This window comes from Phodopus roborovskii, unplaced genomic scaffold (genome assembly GCF_943737965.1).
Source record: "Phodopus roborovskii unplaced genomic scaffold, PHOROB, whole genome shotgun sequence".
In the NCBI taxonomy this organism is placed as follows: domain Eukaryota; kingdom Metazoa; phylum Chordata; class Mammalia; order Rodentia; family Cricetidae; genus Phodopus; species Phodopus roborovskii.
The window spans coordinates 5,577,604-5,595,489 of NW_026126611.1; the positions used below are offsets into that span (position 1 = coordinate 5,577,604).

The window sequence follows — 17,886 nt, forward strand, 5'->3', positions numbered from 1 at the left end:
TTAGCTTTCCTAAAATAAACCATTTATTGGAAAAGAACCTTTTCTTCAGTTTCACTTACGAGCCTTGGCATAACAAACTTGCAGCTTGCCAACAAGGAGGTTTCACAGTCAGAGCACTCAACAAACAGGAGAGCCAAACAAGGTCCGGGACACCTGACAACACTACATTTTCTTTTGAACCCCAGAAGCTCAAAAACACTACACTGATGCCACGGTTCTCAGTCACGCGAGGAACGGAGGAGACAGAGGCGATGGTCCATGTACAGTAGTAATGGCACTTAACATGCAGCGTCTTTAACCTCGTCAACTGTCACTCAGGAGGGTCCTGTGCTACAGCAGACACCAGAGCAGCAGAAGTCAGGCTTGTCACCTGTGCAGGGTTCAGTCTCGGAGGGTGAAGAGGCTGCACTGCACCGGGCAGACTTCATGTAAATATTACATACAGTAGCGATCGGGGATTCTGTCCACACACTACTAGGTCACGGACTGTTCGCTTCACTCTTCATCTGTGCAAACCTGTGAGGAGACAAGAGAAAGCTGAGGCGCTGCTGGTGCAAGCTAGCACGTGTGCGTGTGTGTGCGCGTGTGCGTGTGTGCGCGCGTGTGCGTGCGTGTGCGTGTGTATGTGTATGCGTGTGTGTGCGCCCGTGCGCACGCGTGCGCACACCCATGTGCCTATGCTTGGCCTCCGCTCCACAGGCAAGCCCAGCAGCCCCCTTGGCACCAGCCCCCGACATGTGAGGGAGGCCTTAGGAAACAGACAGACGTTCAGCATGTCTTCCCTGAGAGCGAACTACAGGATAGCTTCTCCAAATGTGGAATCCCAGGTCAATGTATTTCATCTATTGTAGGACTGAGAAATGCCTGCCCCTTCATTACCAGTCCACGTGCAGGAGCCCACGCTCTACCCTCCAGCCTTCCACGCAGGGTCCTGCCACGCCGCTCAGCGGTATGATCTCATCACCGGCACCACACTCCTCACCCTTCCCCAGCAACACACGCCCATCCTCTACTACAGCCCACCGTACTGCAGCATCGAAAACCCTAAGCAAATGTTTCAGACAAACCCCGACCTTACCAAAGAGACCGTCAATGCCTAGACTGCCCCTCAACCCGCTGTCCTTTGGCCTCTACGGTGGTAGATGCAACCTTCGTGATTCAATGAGCCAGGAGGTAGGGCCGACCGAGACACCTCTAACTCATCTTCATGTGTAATCTGCTCCTCACCAGGACCACTCCAACTCCTCAACAGAGCTGAGGGCCACACTCTGCTAGCCATTCTCAGCCTGTGGCCTGGCTTCCTTGAAGTGCTTTGTCTGAAGGGCCGACAGCCGCTGTGTGTCTGTGTTAACTGAGATGTGAGCCGCTGTGTCTGTGTTAGCTGAGATGTGAGCCGCTGTGTGTCTGTGTTAGCTGAGATGTGAGCCTCTGTGTGTCTGTGTTAACTGAGATGTGAGCAGCTGTGTGTCCGTGTTAGCTGAGATGTGAGCCGCTGTGTGTCTGTGTTAACTGAGATGTGAGCCGCTGTGTGTCTGTGTTAACTGAGATGTGAGCCGCTGTGTGTCTGTGTTAACTGAGATGTGAGCCGCTGTGTCTGTGTTAGCTGAGATGTGAGCCGCTGTGTGTCTGTGTTAACTGAGATGTGAGCCGCTGTGTGTCTGTGTTAACTGAGATGTGAGCCGCTGTGTGTCTGTGTTAACTGAGATGTGAGCCGCTGTGTGTCTGTGTTAACTGAGATGTGAGCCGCTGTGTGTCTGTGTTAACTGAGATGTGAGCCGCTGTGTGTCTGTGTTAACTGAGATGTGAGCCGCTGTGTGTCTGTGTTAGCTGAGATGTGAGCCGCTGTGTGTCTGTGTTAATTGAGATGTGAGCCGCTGTGTCTGTGTTAGCTGAGATGTGAGCCGCTGTGTGTCTGTGTTAGCTGAGATGTGAGCCGCTGTGTCTGTGTTAGCTGAGATGTGAGCCGCTGTGTGTCTGTGTTAACTGAGATGTGAGCCGCTGTGTGTCTGTGTTAGCTGAGATGTGAGCCGCTGTGTGTCTGCGTTAGCTGAGATGTGAGCCGCTGTGTGTCTGCGTTAGCTGAGATGTGAGCCGCTGTGTGTCTGTGTTAGCTGAGATGTGAGCCGCTGTGTGTCTGCGTTAACTGAGATGTGAGCCGCTGTGTGTCTGCGTTAACTGAGATGTGAGCCGCTGTGTGTCTGTGTTAGCTGAGATGTGAGCCGCTGTGTGTCTGCGTTAGCTGAGATGTGAGCCGCTGTGTGTCTGCGTTAGCTGAGATGTGAGCCGCTGTGTGTCTGTGTTAGCTGAGATGTGAGCCGCTGTGTGTCTGTGTTAGCTGAGATGTGAGCCGCTGTGTGTCTGTGTTAACTGAGATGTGAGCCGCTGTGTGTCTGTGTTAGCTGAGATGTGAGCCGCTGTGTGTCTGTGTTAACTGAGATGTGAGCCGCTGTGTGTCTGTGTTAACTGAGATGTGAGCCACTGTGTGTCTGTGTTAACTGAGATGTGAGCCGCTGTGTCTGTGTTAGCTGAGATGTGAGCCGCTGTGTGTCTGTGTTAGCTGAGATGTGAGCCTCTGTGTGTCTGTGTTAACTGAGATGTGAGCAGCTGTGTGTCCGTGTTAGCTGAGATGTGAGCCGCTGTGTGTCTGTGTTAGCTGAGATGTGAGCCGCTGTGTGTCTGTGTTAACTGAGATGTGAACCGCTGTGTGTCTGTGTTAACTGAGATGTGAGCCGCTGTGTCTGTGTTAGCTGAGATGTGAGCCGCTGTGTGTCTGTGTTAACTGAGATGTGAGCCGCTGTGTGTCTGTGTTAACTGAGATGTGAGCCGCTGTGTGTCTGTGTTAACTGAGATGTGAGCCGCTGTGTGTCTGTGTTAACTGAGATGTGAGCCGCTGTGTGTCTGTGTTAGCTGAGATGTGAGCCGCTGTGTGTCTGTGTTAACTGAGATGTGAGCCGCTGTGTGTCTGTGTTAGCTGAGATGTGAGCCGCTGTGTGTCTGTGTTAGCTGAGATGTGAGCCGCTGTGTGTCTGTGTTAGCTGAGATGTGAGCCGCTGTGTGTCTGTGTTAGCTGAGATGTGAGCCGCTGTGTGTCTGTGTTAGCTGAGATGTGAGCCGCTGTGTGTCTGTGTTAGCTGAGATGTGAGCCGCTGTGTGTCTGTGTTAACTGAGATGTGAGCCGCTGTGTGTCTGTGTTAACTGAGATGTGAGCCGCTGTGTGTCTGTGTTAACTGAGATGTGAGCCGCTGTGTCTGTGTTAGCTGAGATGTGAGCCGCTGTGTGTCTGTGTTAACTGAGATGTGAGCCGCTGTGTGTCTGTGTTAATTGAGATGTGAGCCGCTGTGTCTGTGTTAGCTGAGATGTGAGCCGCTGTGTGTCTGTGTTAACTGAGATGTGAGCCGCTGTGTGTCTGTGTTAACTGAGATGTGAGCCGCTGTGTGTCTGTGTTAACTGAGATGTGAGCCGCTGTGTGTCTGTGTTAACTGAGATGTGAGCCGCTGTGTGTCTGTGTTAACTGAGATGTGAGCCTCTGTGTGTCTGTGTTAACTGAGATGTGAGCAGCTGTGTGTCCGTGTTAGCTGAGATGTGAGCCGCTGTGTGTCTGTGTTAGCTGAGATGTGAGCCTCTGTGTGTCTGTGTTAACTGAGATGTGAGCAGCTGTGTGTCTGTGTTAGCTGAGATGTGAGCCGCTGTGTGTCCGTGTTAACTGAGATGTGAGCCGCTGTGTGTCTGTGTTAACTGAGATGTGAGCCGCTGTGTGTCTGTGTTAACTGAGATGTGAGCCGCTGTGTGTCTGTGTTAGCTGAGATGTGAGCCGCTGTGTGTCTGTGTTAACTGAGATGTGAGCCGCTGTGTGTCTGTGTTAACTGAGATGTGAGCCGCTGTGTCTACGTTAACTGAGACAACACCCCCTCCCTGCCCTGTGCTGCTCCTGCATCTTTTCCAGCCTCGTCTTCTACCATTTCCAATCTCTGTGCTCCCTCCTAGCTCATTCGAGAAGCCTCAATGGCTCCGCCCTTCCTGCCTAGCCACACCCTGTCAGAGATGCCAGGTTTCCATTTCTAAATCCCCATTCACCCTACAAGTCACATTTATCTTCATCACAGCTCTTAACACGAAGACAGGTCCTAGCTGACCACACATTCTATGCTCGTCTCTTTAAAATTCCACCCAACTGTCTCAAGTGTTTCCAATGTCCTAAAGGATCCAAACCTGACACAGTAAGACATTTAGTTACTGTCCATCTCAGGACGTTTAGTTCTTGTCGATTTTAGGTGTATCAGCATTTTGTGTTTAAGTTTCCAAATTCCTGGTGCCAGATGCAAAACCAAACTTAAGTGCTTAACCCCAAAGAGGGCAGTTTCAGCAATTGGCCAAACCTTGACAAAGGCGTGGTCGAGGAGCTGGCTGGCTGTCCATCTCATCTTTGGGTCACTTTCCAGGCAGTGCGAGAGGAAATCCTTTCCTTCGGGACTTAACCTTTCAGGGATTGGTGGCTTGTGGCCCATTCCCACTTTGTACATAATCTGGAAGTTGTGTTCGTACTCATGCCAAGGCCGCTGTAAAGACAGGAGACATGGTCACTGCGACAAATACCCAGTCCCTCTTCAGGTATTTCAAGAATGCACCTAGCAGGGCGGCTGACACTTGCTGGAAGGCTTAGAGGCCACACGGTGTCTGTCAGAGACTCAGCAGACACACACTCAGGAGTGTGGGCCTGCTCCGGTGACTGCAGGGGAAAGGAGATTCGGAGGGCAGGAACGAGGTCTACATGCGCCCTAATTTACACACCTGTCTTCAGTTCTTGCTAACAGGTACTCTCCAGCCCCCTGCTTTCACATGCTTGACTAGAATGCAGCGGGTGTCACAACCATCTTCCCGCTCCAATGCTCACCAAGCTCTCTGGCTGCGCACACTGCCCGCGGCTGCAAGCGAGGCTGCCGGAGAGCCCACGGTCTCCTAAGACATCCGTGTAATTACTATCAAACGTACCACACACCTGTGTGGTTACTGGATGGCAGGGTCCCCACCAGAAGCAAAATCCCCTCGGTTTCAGGGTGAAGAACACTGAAGTTTCGTCAGTATGAAAATCGTTCTCCAGGAGCATGTATGTTTGTAGGTTCATATACACAGGCTAAACGTGCATGGAGGTCCCAGGCTGACATCAAGGGTCTTCCTGTATTGCTTTTCAGTTAATTTCCTGTGCCACCCTCTCTCACTGAACCGGGGACTCATTAGTCTCATTACACAGCTGGCCATCGAGCCTCAGACACCCTCCTGTCTGTCTGCCTGTGCAGGTGTTGGGGTCACAGACATATGCTTTTCGTGGTCAGCTTTTTTTTTTTTTTTTTTTTTTTAACATGCATGCTAGGAATCTGATGCTTGCATGAAAGGCATCTTTCCGACTGCCCTGTTTCCCCAGAACCTGCACAGAAACACTACGATCTCACGAGGCCCCGTCTGTTATTTCCAAAGGCCGAGTCCTAAACAGGAAGTCCTTGCCTATGCCCATATCCTGAATACTGCCCTATCTCTGTCTAATCTGCACACTTTCGGAATTCCAGGTCTTATGTGAAGGCTCTGACCCATCCGGAATTGTCGGCTGTGAGAGACAAGGATGTGGGGTTACTCTTTCGCACATGGCCATCGGTCGGTCAGACAGATTGTCTCTTCTCCATTTGTGGCACCTTTGTCAAACTCAGATGGTTATGGCTGCATGGGTTTATACTTTAAAGCTCAGGCTACGAATTCACTAAGAACTCTCTATGAACATGAGCCTTACAGACAGGTGTCCCTCAGCTTGTCATTTCTGTGAACCTTACCGCCCTTTGGATTGGCCTCACTAACCTCTAAGGAGCTCGAGTAGGAAGGTGTCCACAGCACTTGCAATCAAGCCTCAGTCCTGTGTTCGACCCGGGAGGAGTCTCCCTCCAGGGGCGCGGCATGCTTACCTTGCCGGTCACCATCTCTATGACGACACACCCCAGACTCCAGACATCTGCTGCGCGGCCATGGCCTTCTCCTTTAGCTCGGGTAATAACTTCAGGCGCCATGTAAGCTTTACAGTCACACACGGAGACAGCAAGGGTTAGCAGCAGTATATGGTAACGGCACAGCAGTACACAGTGCCAGCACCAAGCGGGTCATCCATCGCGGGCAAAGTCCTCCTCCCAGTTACTGGCAGCCAATGTTGACTGAAAACTTACATTAACTTGGCTGACATCTTAGGGACACAATTCTCTTTTAAGAGCAACTCTGAATGTCAAAATTTACAGTCAACTGCATTCTCCCCGAAACAGCAAACTTAACCTGACACGGATCACTAATAATGAGGAATTGCTGCGTGGTTACTTAAACCAGCACAGTTCCAATCCACCAACGTAAACCAGCAGGTTTCCTGGAGGGAAGAAGGCGTCCCTCAAGCCAGAGCCCAGAGGCCAGCTGGACTCGTCCTTACCTGCTGTCCCTAAGGTACTGTTCACCTCTCCGGGCATGGTCTGGGTGTTGTTCTTAAGCTTCACTGAGCATCCAAAATCTCCCAGTTTGATTAGTCCAGATGACGTGAGGAAGATATTGGCACCTAAACAGAAACATGCAGTTGCTGAGCAGGCTCTGAAACACAATGTGGGTACCTCATGATGTTTCCGTGGTAATCCAAACTCCTAAAAACTTCATTCAAAAGCTAAACAAAACCAAGTTTGGGATTTCATGTACCACGTCCAAACACGGGAAGATTTACGGACCACACCTACAAACTATTGCAAATCAACACAAACTAACACCAGACGTTCTGAATTGAAAGATACACAATTCATTAAAAACTCAAGACATACTTAGAGAAACTGAATACAAAGTTCGGATGTGTGTGGCAGTCAACGAACACAGGACTGTTTGCCACGGGCAGTTTCTCTTGAGACGAAGGCTGCACAGACGAGAGCCTGCACATACTGGGGACTTTAAGAGACAGACACACACTAAGACTACCTCTGAGCCCATTTTAGCTGGAAACTGCTCTATACTTTTCCGTTCCAACATTCCTATAAACAACACACATGTATCTATCGCCACCTCCAGGACCTGGGGTTACTTCTGCTCAGCTCTCAGGGTAGCCTAGAACATTACAGGCGAGACGGTACTGCTGTAGTTAATCACCAGTACCACAGTATCACGCTGGACACTCAGCCGCCCAGTGAACTTCTGATACTCTATTCGAACTAGCTAGAGCCTCGCAGAGGCGGCCTCGACACGGACTGCACGATGGCCATTTTTAATCTGTTCTCTGCCTGTTCTTGGCCATGCTCAACTACAAAGCACTTGATGAGGATGCCAATGAGCTACACTGATTATAGGGTCCAGAGGTTGTGCTGTGTGGGTGTACAGAGACGTGTGGAAGGCAGGACAACTGGACATGGTCAATCACAGCTCAGTAAATCCCAGTCTGACCCAGCACAGCTATGTGGCAGCCTGACAAGGCAGCCATCAAGCTGGCACAGGCTAGGGGGATCAGGGTGAGGCACCCAGCAGAACACGAACAATTTTCAGACCTAGGCCAAAGCAGCTTCCAGTGTAACCAAGGACTGCCCAGAAACGTGGTCTAGTCCTTGGTCAGAAGGCAGGAGGCGAACCTCAGAACACAGGACAGGATGGAACTCTGAGCCAATCGGGGGTGAAAGCACCCTCCTCCTTTATCTCTCAGACCCCTCAAAAAGATCATCGTGGCTCAGGCACTGACAGTGTGACAGTTCCGAAACGGGACCGTGGCGACTCTCCTGCGACAGGAAAGTATGGTGTACGCAACTTCTTTTCACTCACCTCCAGAGCCACGGCTGCATGTCCCAGCTTCACAGGCATTTTGTCTGACAACACGCATTCGGACGTGGATGCCTCACTCACTCCACGCACCGGAAACACACACTGGGACTGAGCTCTCCACACTCACTGCATGTACTACTGACCACACACACTCGCTTTATGTACTCACAACACGCATCTGGATGCGAGTGCACAAAGACCCTGGCGTGGGACGGGCAAGGGGGCTTTGTCACAAGCGAGCACAGCCTCAGCTACACCGAAGCAGCCTGAAGAAGCAGTACACACGCTTCACATTCAGGAAACCGACTCCTCTCAAGTGGGCTGCACAGGCAGCGAGGACTTCCCGCTCGTGCATGGGCTCCTGGGTTCTCTGCCAGTTCTTGGCTCCAGGCCCACTTTACCCGAAGAAGTAACAGGTGGGCACGGAAGCAACCACTGCTGAACCAACCCACTGTGGGCTGGGCACCGGGGGACTGCCCGTGGGAGCCAGGTAAGGTAAGGCGCACCTTTGATATCTCGGTGGACGATGCCATGCTCGTGGAGGACGTTGATGGCAACAGTGATCTGCTTGGAATACAGCCTGATGACATGCTCCTGAAGCCCTAGCCTTGACACCTCCTCCAGCGTGCCCTCGTCACAATACTCCATGAAGATGTACATCTCTTCCTGCGGCAGGAACAGAACAAGCATTACACTGGGAATACAGGAACGCTGGGCACCCCGGGCGCACTCCGAGGAATCTGTGTTCCTCCTGCTGGGGTGTGGGTTCCACCCTGAGTGCTAATGAGAGGTACAGTTGTGCCTAACTTTCCTGCAGCGGGCTGCCTGCCTCCTGTCTGGGATTGTTCATCCTGAGACCGTCTGCCGTGCAACCTTAGACAGGGAGCAACAGCCGTGTCTACAGGTACTACCAAGTACTGGGACATCCCTGTCAATCACACAGCCATTAGTGAAAACAGAGGATGATCACCCCCGGCGGCGATGGCTCCTCCCCAGCACGCTGAAGCTGTCTTCCTTCCTTGTCTTATCGCTCAGCACACGGGTCATCCTAGGTCTCAGGTTTTCCCTGGCCCAGGCAGGCTTACTAACAACAGAGGGAAGAATGAGTGTCTAACAGTTGGGACAATTGGCACAGCGGCAGGAAAGGCACTTGAGAAGAACGTCCGCCTGCCAGGATGGGTGTCAGCGCTCATGACATCGGGCTGATGCCTCAACCTGCGACTCAGTCTCAGAAGAGTGCCTCTGCTTTCAGAGAGGAGGCAGAGGTGGCGCAGCCATGGGGATTCCCGACAAACGGGAAGACCTGTGACGGCGCAGAGAAGGGTTGCGCTGTGGCCTGCTGACTCCCCACAGTGTGACTGCAGCCGGCTTACCCTGTGAAGCTCCACGCCAAAGTACCGAACTAGGTTGGGGTGCTTGATGCCTTCAAATATCTTCAGTTCGTCTGCAGTTTCCTTGATAGTTTTATGGTCATTAGGCTGAAACCGAATCTGGAGAAGGAAAACTGTGGTTACTATGGCTACTTCTTCAGCACGGAGGGTGGGAAGCTGTCCCCTGACATGTCAGTGTTCCTATCCTACAGGGTCACAGCCCACACGTCTGTGGCCTGACCCACACGTGTCTCCTCTTGATGGTCTGCTGAGTCCTAACTACATACAGGGTCTGGCCAGACGCCACCGGACGCCACGTGACAGCGAGACCATGATGCGCTGCTGTTTCCCGCTGCACTTAGCGGAACACCTCCAAATTAATCTGGGCTGTCAAGAGGATGAGCACGGGTAATAAGAACACTTAAAGACTGCCTCAAGAGTAAACCTCAAAAGCGAACATGTGTGATTCAATCACTTCACATTATCCACATATTCACACATCCTATAAACCATAAGTATAGATATAATTGTGTTATCTATTACAATTTGTAAGCACTAAAACACAATGGGCTGATGATGTATTTGGTCAATTTGGAGCAAGGCAGGCAAGGGTAAGGGAAAACACCCAAGTTCAGAGGTGACTGCTGGGTCTGCAGCTTAGCTGGTCACCAGCAATCCCCCCTCAGCCCCGGTCCCCAGTCTGGAGCCCTCTAGCGGCCACGCCTCAGCTTCCCCCTGCTCTGGCCCACCCTCACTCTGAAGCTGGCTGCCTGTTCCTCAGGGTGCAGTGGTGGCCCCATCCCTAAGCTCTTTCCTCAGGGGCAGGGCTCCCCGCTGCCGCCACAGGGCACGCCCACCCACTCTGCAGTTACGCGAGAGCCACCAATCTCCCGCCAAGTCATCCCAGGGGAGCTGCCAGAGGCTCCCAAGTGTCAAAGGCTACAACACAGGACCCGGGCCAAGTGAGTCACCACTCAAAGAGTCCTGGGGCCAGCTGCACACCACACCAGGGCCATAAACACGGTGGCTTTCCTGGACCTAAATTACCCAGATTTATGTGACACAAAGGCCCAGGGAGCCAGGGCTCACCTCCTTCATGGCCATCAGCTCCCCTGTGTCGACGCTGATGGACCTAAATTACCCAGATTTGTGTGACACAAAGGCCCCGGGAGCCAGGGCTCACCTCCTTCATGGCCATCAGCTCCCCTGTGTCGACGCTGATGGACCTAAATTACCCAGATTTGTGTGACACACAGGCCCCGGGAGCCAGGGCTCACCTCCTTCATGGCCATCAGCTCCCCTGTGTCGACGCTGATGGACCTAAATTACCCAGATTTGTGTGACACACAGGCCCGGGAGCCAGGGCTCACCTCCTTCATGGCCATCAGCTCCCCGGTGTCGACGCTGATGCAGGTGTATACTTTCCCGTACTGCCCTTCTCCTGCAAACAACGCCGACAGTCACAACACGCACTTGTCAATGCAGCCCACCACAGTCGCTACCATTCTGCTCACTCTAGTTTGCTCACTCAGACGAAAGCAGTCTTAGTGTTCCCTGACACCCAAAATTCTGGACAATCACATCCCATCTGCAACTGTCATTGTGACAGAGAAGAGCTTTAGGGGACCCCAGGACAGCTATGAAGATGAGTAGGTGCTGTGCTGTCCCAGAACCCTTCTGAGCCCTGGTTCCCCTCAAGAGGGCTGGGCTGCCACCGGGGCAGGCGGGAGTGGCCCCTCTGGCCACACTGCTACAGGGCCTCAAGTGTGAGGGAAATCTTCCCATACCACTTTTGGGATGCTAAACCAAGGGACATATTACTGAAGGAGATAAAGAGCTACAGTTAAGACATTTTATACATTATGTGACTGTTTGGTCCTAGATAAGTACATCTCTAGTTTCCTGGGGTCCACAGAGTTCTTACAACTGTGATTGCCTCTCAGAGTTAACATATGGCAGATAAATGTATTTAAGTGGGTGAAGTGTCTGGGACATCACAGTCTACCACTAGTTATTTTGTTAAGAGTTAATTCAACCTAGAAATCAATTAGGGCAAATATTTTGGGGGGGGGGTTAATTAAAAAAAAAGACTGTCCTGTCCTGATTTTATATTTAGTCTCTTTTCAAATATTCTTGTGGGAATAAAAGAACACAGATGAACAAGAGGGCAAACTTCAGTAATTCTGCAAAGGAAACTTCTGGAATTACTGAGCAAAACTAGTCAGGTTAGTGAACTATCTAAAAGCCTTTCTCAATTTTCATTTCATATTGTTCTCTAAACACAGATTGGAAGGAAAACATCAGAAAGAGTCACCCACAAACAGCAGGAAGAGGGCTGCTTCTGGCAAGGCGGCCCTCACCTATTTTATTTCCTCTCTGCCACTTAAAGGTCACCTTCCTCAGCCCAACGTGCATGACATTGTCATAGGATTTAGGGGTATCGCAAACTTGACCGATGATATTCTTTCTCCTCATTTCTCGATACCTCCTCTCTTCAAAGAGCCGGACTGACTTCTGGATAGCTTCTATGGGCCCCTGCTTAGAGGCAGAGTCTGCAGGGAGATGTAGCAAAGTTGGTTTCCAAGAGAACACAAAGTGAACAGCAGCATGTGAGCTCTAACTCCATCCATTTCCCTTGCATGACATGACGTAATTTCCTTCTTGGCCAATGCCCCGTTCTCCATGGTATGAGTGCACGCGTGCACATGCACATGTGTGACACTTTCTGTCATATCCTTTGCCGATGGACACCGGAGCTGATCACACTCAGATGTCCCAGCTATGAATGGACTACAGCTGTAACTTATAGTGACGGAGTGCCTCCGCTTTGTCCAGCAGACAAAGGTCTTTGAAGATCTGGATGATGGTAAGGTTAATTCAAAAAGTGGCATTCCCAAAATAACATGCTTTAATTAGTTTACTTTGTTTTCTTCCTTTCTACTACAATCATTTTTCTTTAAAGCTGGAAATCTAACTTGTTTCTTTTACCCAAATATATGATACACCAGGTTTGTCTACAAGAGTTTTCCACAACTCTGAGGCTGTGGACCCCACTGATGAAGTATCTGTGGAAAGATTTCTTAATGATGTCACTGGGAACTGCAGCTTTTTAGAGAAGGACATCGTCCCGGTGGGTCCCAATTTTACTGACCACCAAGTACTTGTTTCCAAGAGCACGTCAGAGTCCCAGCCACATGGCGTCCATGGGTACTGCCATTATGGGTGGGCTGACGCAGGGACTGGTTCCCAGAGCCTGGCCCCAGGGCCTGAAGTGTCTCTCTCGGCATGTGTGACTATGCACCAATTTGCACGGGGCCTGGCAACTGTTGCACCAAAACCATTTCTTGCTGCCGCCCCACCCTGAAAACCTGTGTTAATCTAACCCTTCCATGAACCCGAATCACAGCACTGGAATTCTAACCAAGCTGCATTTCCCCCCTAACTCAGCTGACAGGGCAGCTTTCTCAGAGTAACTCCCCAACCACCACCTCCCACCAGCCACGGTGTGCTCCCCCCACCCCCCAACCCCCGGTTTCTTAGCCTGAAAGGGAATACTTACAACACCCAGGGCCCATGCTACTTAAGGGCTGAGCACATCCAAAGGCTTGTGATTTATTGTAAGAAACAGAAAATGTTCAGAAAGGTCGTGGCTGTGACTATGATGTCAGGTGCCACGAGATCACAGATGGTAACGGTGCAAGACCTAATGGCACAGAGCCTCGCCGTGATCAAGCGCAGCTTTCTCCCTTACCTTTGGTCTGGCTAATGAGTGTGCGAAGTTCCCAGCTTCTCCGTGTGGATCCACTTGAGTCACTTCGGGGATACGCTGGCTCTGCAGGAGAGGTTGTCACACAAACGGAAGAGTCATGAAAATGCTACCCACACTATGCTGAGGTGGTCACTGGCGACAATTACTACCAATCTGCTCCTACTGCTGGCTCACTCCCGGTGACTCTGATGTCTCTATTCGCTTCTAGAAAACGGCACTCCAACAAGTAACACACATGAAGACAACCTTCTAGGGGACCCGAGCGGAGAGGCAGTTTTGGGAGCTGCCACTGCATTACAACACCTGTGTATTTCTAAAGTAGAGTACTGAGGAATTAAGATACCAAGAGCGATATAGTTTGTATAAAACGCAATGACGAAGACTTAGAATATGTAAAGCTGTACTCAAAGGCCAAGGAGGGCAGGGCTAAGGCTCTCCTGAAGCTTGGTGGTTCCCACCAGTCTTGTTCAAGGGCATCGGAACCAGCGGGTTAAGATGATGAACAGGTAGGCTGGCTGTGGGAAACAAGGACACTGTGACACTCACCCTCTCGCTCCTCCGTCGGACTCGAGTGCCGACTCAGAGACCTGAACTGCAGCTCTGCGGCTATGGATGCCAAGCGATCGTTTTCTGGGACGCTGGAACCCCTGTTTCAACATTAGAACAACAACAACTGAGCTACCAAGTCAACGGAGGGTAAAATGCAAAGGTCTGTGAGATCCTTCTAGAGTTCTGATTCTCAACAGGACAATACCGCCTGGGGGGGGGGTGATGGCAGTGTCTGCAGAGACTTATGACTGCTAATTTTGAGGATACAACTGGCCTCTGGGGGCAGAGGACAACACACGGGCAAGCCTCACAGAATCTACCACCCGAATAAACAGAACAGCCATGAGATAGAGTCTCCCCAGGGTCTGACAGTAGGGTACTCGGCCCCAAAGTCTGTTCATTCTACATTAACAACAGAGACACGAATAGAACCCATCTATTTAAACGGCAGTGCGTGGAAAGGTCCACGGTTTAAGCCTAGCAGGGATACAGGGGGTAGCAACCAAATTAGGTGGATATTTAAGGCTGCCAACAAATTATATTTAGATTACCTATAACAAGAGTACTAAAATCATTACATGGTACAAAAGATCGCAAATGTCTAGCAGTAAGAAAGGTGCGCCTAATGATTTCTCAAGCAGCAGCAAGCAACTGGAGAGCAAGAAAGGTTAGTCCATCAGCTGCTTTCCTGCAACAAAGTGAAATGTCCCCAGGAAGGATGAGCTCACAGGGCAAGGCTGTGATTAGATTCGGAAGTGTTAATGGAGTCCACGTGACCCAAGACCACGAGAAAATGGGCCCTGTTCCTTAGGAAGTGGCTGATGTGCACACTTAAGTGTCCATGAGTGTGGTGCCTCTGGGCAGGGCCCGGGGCAGCAGGGTTACTAGCCAAGGTGTCAGTGTGGGCACCTGTGGACATCCGACGTGGGCAGCGCTCCTGCTCTCCTTGGAATAGCTCTGGTGGCACTTGAGGACCAGGCCACTGACAAGAGGGAGGACACACAGTCCACTCCTAAGCAGGGCCACAGCTGGGAGGCCACGGGGTGGCCTGAAGTGTCCTTGAAGAAGAGGTGCATTTGTGAATGACGGTAGGGGGTGGGGTGAGCTATAATCTTTACTGATTCTTGAAATATTACTGCGAACGAACAGGCGGTTCTTAAGTGGACGCTGGCTCGAAAAAGGCCAGGACTGAAAAAAAAAAAAAAAAAAAAAAACCACTTTGTTGTCTAATAAACACGGATGGCAGAATGTAAGCCTAGAATAGCTATTTCCACAGTCAACAAAATGAGTATCATTGAACGGTATTGTCTCTGGGGCTCCCATTTTCAGGCCCATGCTGTTATTGGGTCTTGGGTTCTCAAGCACATTCAGGGCAGGTCTGAGCGGGAGTGTACCACCCGCTAGGCCCCCACCATACTCCTAGGACTGCTGCAGGCAGGAGTCTCGGACTCCCACAAGCCTTTGTGGGACTTTGTTTGTCCTACCAATGTTCACAGATATTATCTCAAAGCAAGCCCTGTTACTTTGCCAAAAAATAAATAAATAAATAAATAAATAAAAACTTCAAAACTATGTTGCTACTAAAGCTACTCGAGGTCCAGTGGATCTGAGTTATGACCCTGACCTATTATACAGTGCTCCGTAAAGACGCTGGACAGCACGAGGTGGCTGCTGCTCAGCCTTGTGGGATGCAGATGCAGAAGCGGGAATCGGGGCACCAGGGCCACTAACGTCCTCCCGGCCTCTCTAGAGTCTGCACACGTCACTATGGCAACAGGCTGGGTGGCTCCATGGTGACAGGGAAGCAACTGTGAAAACATATGCCTTGACATTTTCCAAGATGAAAAGCAAGCGGTAAATGGAAGTTGCCTTTAGGCTTTACTGTTAATGGATTAAGCTGTGAAACGTTTCACTTTGAAGGCTACAGACACGACTAAAATTATTCATTATTTTAATGGGTAGTGATATTAGAAATGTTTGCAGGGCTTTTAGTCCAGTGTGAAGTCAGTGTAACATCGCCCTAGTCCTTTGAGCCACAAAGCCTTGTCAGCCGACTTCCACATTGCTTCCCTTAGGCGCCGTATTGGCACCGTCCTACAGGATTCCTGTTTTGCTTAAACCTCTCTGATACCACTTGTCTGGGACACCCCCCTTCCTTGCTGGAAGTGTCCCTTCGGCTCAGACACTGGACCGGATGGAGGCAGAACTGCTAGGCCCAGCTTGGAGTCCTCTGGTGCCCTAGGGCGAAGACCGGCAGAGCCGAGGGGGGGCGGGGAGTGTCATTTTAGCCAGTGCTGGCTCCAGAGAAGTGTTTCCATCAGGAAATGGTCCACTTCTGCTGCTCCCAGGGTCTGGAGGCTGTGACAACCCACAGTGGACCCCCAAGCACCACGCCCATAGCTGTCACTCCGTGACAAGACGCTAAGAACCCGACGGAAGGGCATGAGGGGCCATGGGGCGGGAGGCCCTGCTGGTGTGGTGCGACTACCTGGTTTCAGGGGCAGTGTTGACGGGTTTGGCCGGCGCAGGGTCACCACCACCCGGGCCAGGGCGGCCAGTGGCAGTGGTGGTGGCGGCGGCGGCGGCGGCAACAGCAGCGGCAGCAACAGAGGTGCCGTGGTTCCGAGCGTCGGAAGGCACGCTCCGAGTGCTAAGAGGAGAAGAGAGGCTTCAGGAACACAGGCAGAAAAGGGGGAAGGGGGCGGGCTGGCACATACACGGGTATGAAGTGGGGGAAATCTATGAAAACATAACATGTACGTCACTACTTGAGAGGTCTGGTCTGTGTGTGAGGGAAAGGAACTAAAGGAAGCAGCGCCATCGGGCCTTACCACGAAAACCCTACCACACGAGCTAGAAGGCCAAAAGGGACTGAAGTGAGAAAACGAGGACATTCACCGCCACGGACGCAAAAACGCCAACCCGAGAGCATCACTGTGGACATGCGTGCTTCTGGAACACTCAGCTCACAACTATACCCACACTCACGAATGTCAACAGTGGGGCGGTCACTCCAGCTTCCTCCGCTCTTAAAGAGAGCGGTCCTCACATGTGCACTAGGCTTTGCATGCTCAAATCTGTCTTCCTAAGGTGGTTTTTCCAAACCACAGAAAGAACTCCTCCAAAGCCAGGAAGCACCCAGCAGCTGGGGTGGTGAAGGGAGCTGGGAGCTAGGCCCTCCTGCAACTAAGACACTGCGGAGTGTCCTCGGGACAGCATGAGAAGAGGCCTAGGAAGCGTCTGGCCAGTTAGCAGGAAAGCCCCTACACGCCACAGCAAGCACCGGCTGACTCCAGAGCACCAGCAAGCGAAGCAGAGACAAGTCCGGGGCGCCGGAGCGCCACATACCTGAATCCCTCTGGGGTTGGGATGATGAGGTGTGGGTTGGGAGGGTCGCTGTGGCATCGCGGCACCTTCACGGGGCGGGGGCTGTTCCGATGGATAGCTGCCGAACATGGCAACAAAGCACACTTGTTAGAGTGGGCAGCACAACCCTGCCTCCCAGGCCACTGTGTGAATGGAATGGCAACCGCCTTTGCCAGTGACCAAGACACATTCACTTACTGGGTGAAGGAAAAAGAAAAACCGCAAATATTAACAAATATGTCACCCTCATAAGAGTTAGCACAGCTAACTCCCACTTTTCTCCACAGAAACCATGCCTTTGTAAAGCACGGTGTGAACAGTGCATAGCATCTGCTTAACAAGTGACTGGCACCCATCGGGTCCCTGTGAGCCACTGAGGCATATTTGGCAGCATGCCAATAAAAGAAGGCACCCTTTCTGACACACACACACACACACACACACACACACACACACACACTCACACATGAAAAGTATACATGCAGACGTCTGTGAAGATTCTGGGTGGAGATCTCTGCAACCCAAACACATACAATGATGTGGCACTACTTCACGCCAGACCAGGCCAGGGATGGGCACAATTTCCCCGGCTTCTCCCTAGAGCAAACTTCTCTTCTCCTTTCAAATGGGCTAAGACAAGACTAACACAGCAATTTAAGATAAAACCGAAATAAAAAAAAAAAAACCCTATGACATTTAGAATTAGATGTCATTACTACTGACAAACTATATGGTTCTGGGGACTCAAGTCAGGCCTAGCACATGCTAGGAATATAATCTCCATCCCAGCCTAAAAATGAGACGAAACTCAAAGGTAAAACGCAAAACCAGTGCTTTTCCTACTACAAAACGGACACAGTTTTACCTCGCCAGGAGCCACGCAGAAGCAGTGACTGACAAGTCACCGTCTGTCTGTTCTAACACGTCTTTCTTTCAAGAGCCCCCTGGTTCCTACATCCCTCAGGCTACGACATATTTTCTCTTCTTGTGTTAGAATTTTAGTTCACATACAGTTCACCCCAA

At 51.2% G+C, this 17,886-nt stretch overlaps 1 protein-coding gene across 1 annotated transcript in view; it reads right to left on the minus strand.

Annotated features, from left to right (window-relative positions):
- The window catches only part of Map3k4 (mitogen-activated protein kinase kinase kinase 4), an 81,963-nt gene continuing 64,077 nt past the window's right edge, over nucleotides 1–17,886 (minus strand). The window contains exons 16-27 of the mRNA XM_051206125.1: nucleotides 16,846–16,942; nucleotides 15,986–16,147; nucleotides 13,495–13,595; nucleotides 12,931–13,011; nucleotides 11,540–11,731; nucleotides 10,550–10,620; nucleotides 9,183–9,299; nucleotides 8,316–8,475; nucleotides 6,455–6,577; nucleotides 5,949–6,055; nucleotides 4,377–4,556; nucleotides 1–516 (exon numbers count right to left, since the gene is read on the minus strand). Coding sequence (XP_051062082.1) covers nucleotides 496–516; nucleotides 4,377–4,556; nucleotides 5,949–6,055; nucleotides 6,455–6,577; nucleotides 8,316–8,475; nucleotides 9,183–9,299; nucleotides 10,550–10,620; nucleotides 11,540–11,731; nucleotides 12,931–13,011; nucleotides 13,495–13,595; nucleotides 15,986–16,147; nucleotides 16,846–16,942 — 1,412 coding nt within the window. The 3' untranslated portion in view covers nucleotides 1–495. The remainder of the gene's footprint in view (nucleotides 517–4,376; nucleotides 4,557–5,948; nucleotides 6,056–6,454; nucleotides 6,578–8,315; nucleotides 8,476–9,182; nucleotides 9,300–10,549; nucleotides 10,621–11,539; nucleotides 11,732–12,930; nucleotides 13,012–13,494; nucleotides 13,596–15,985; nucleotides 16,148–16,845; nucleotides 16,943–17,886) is intronic.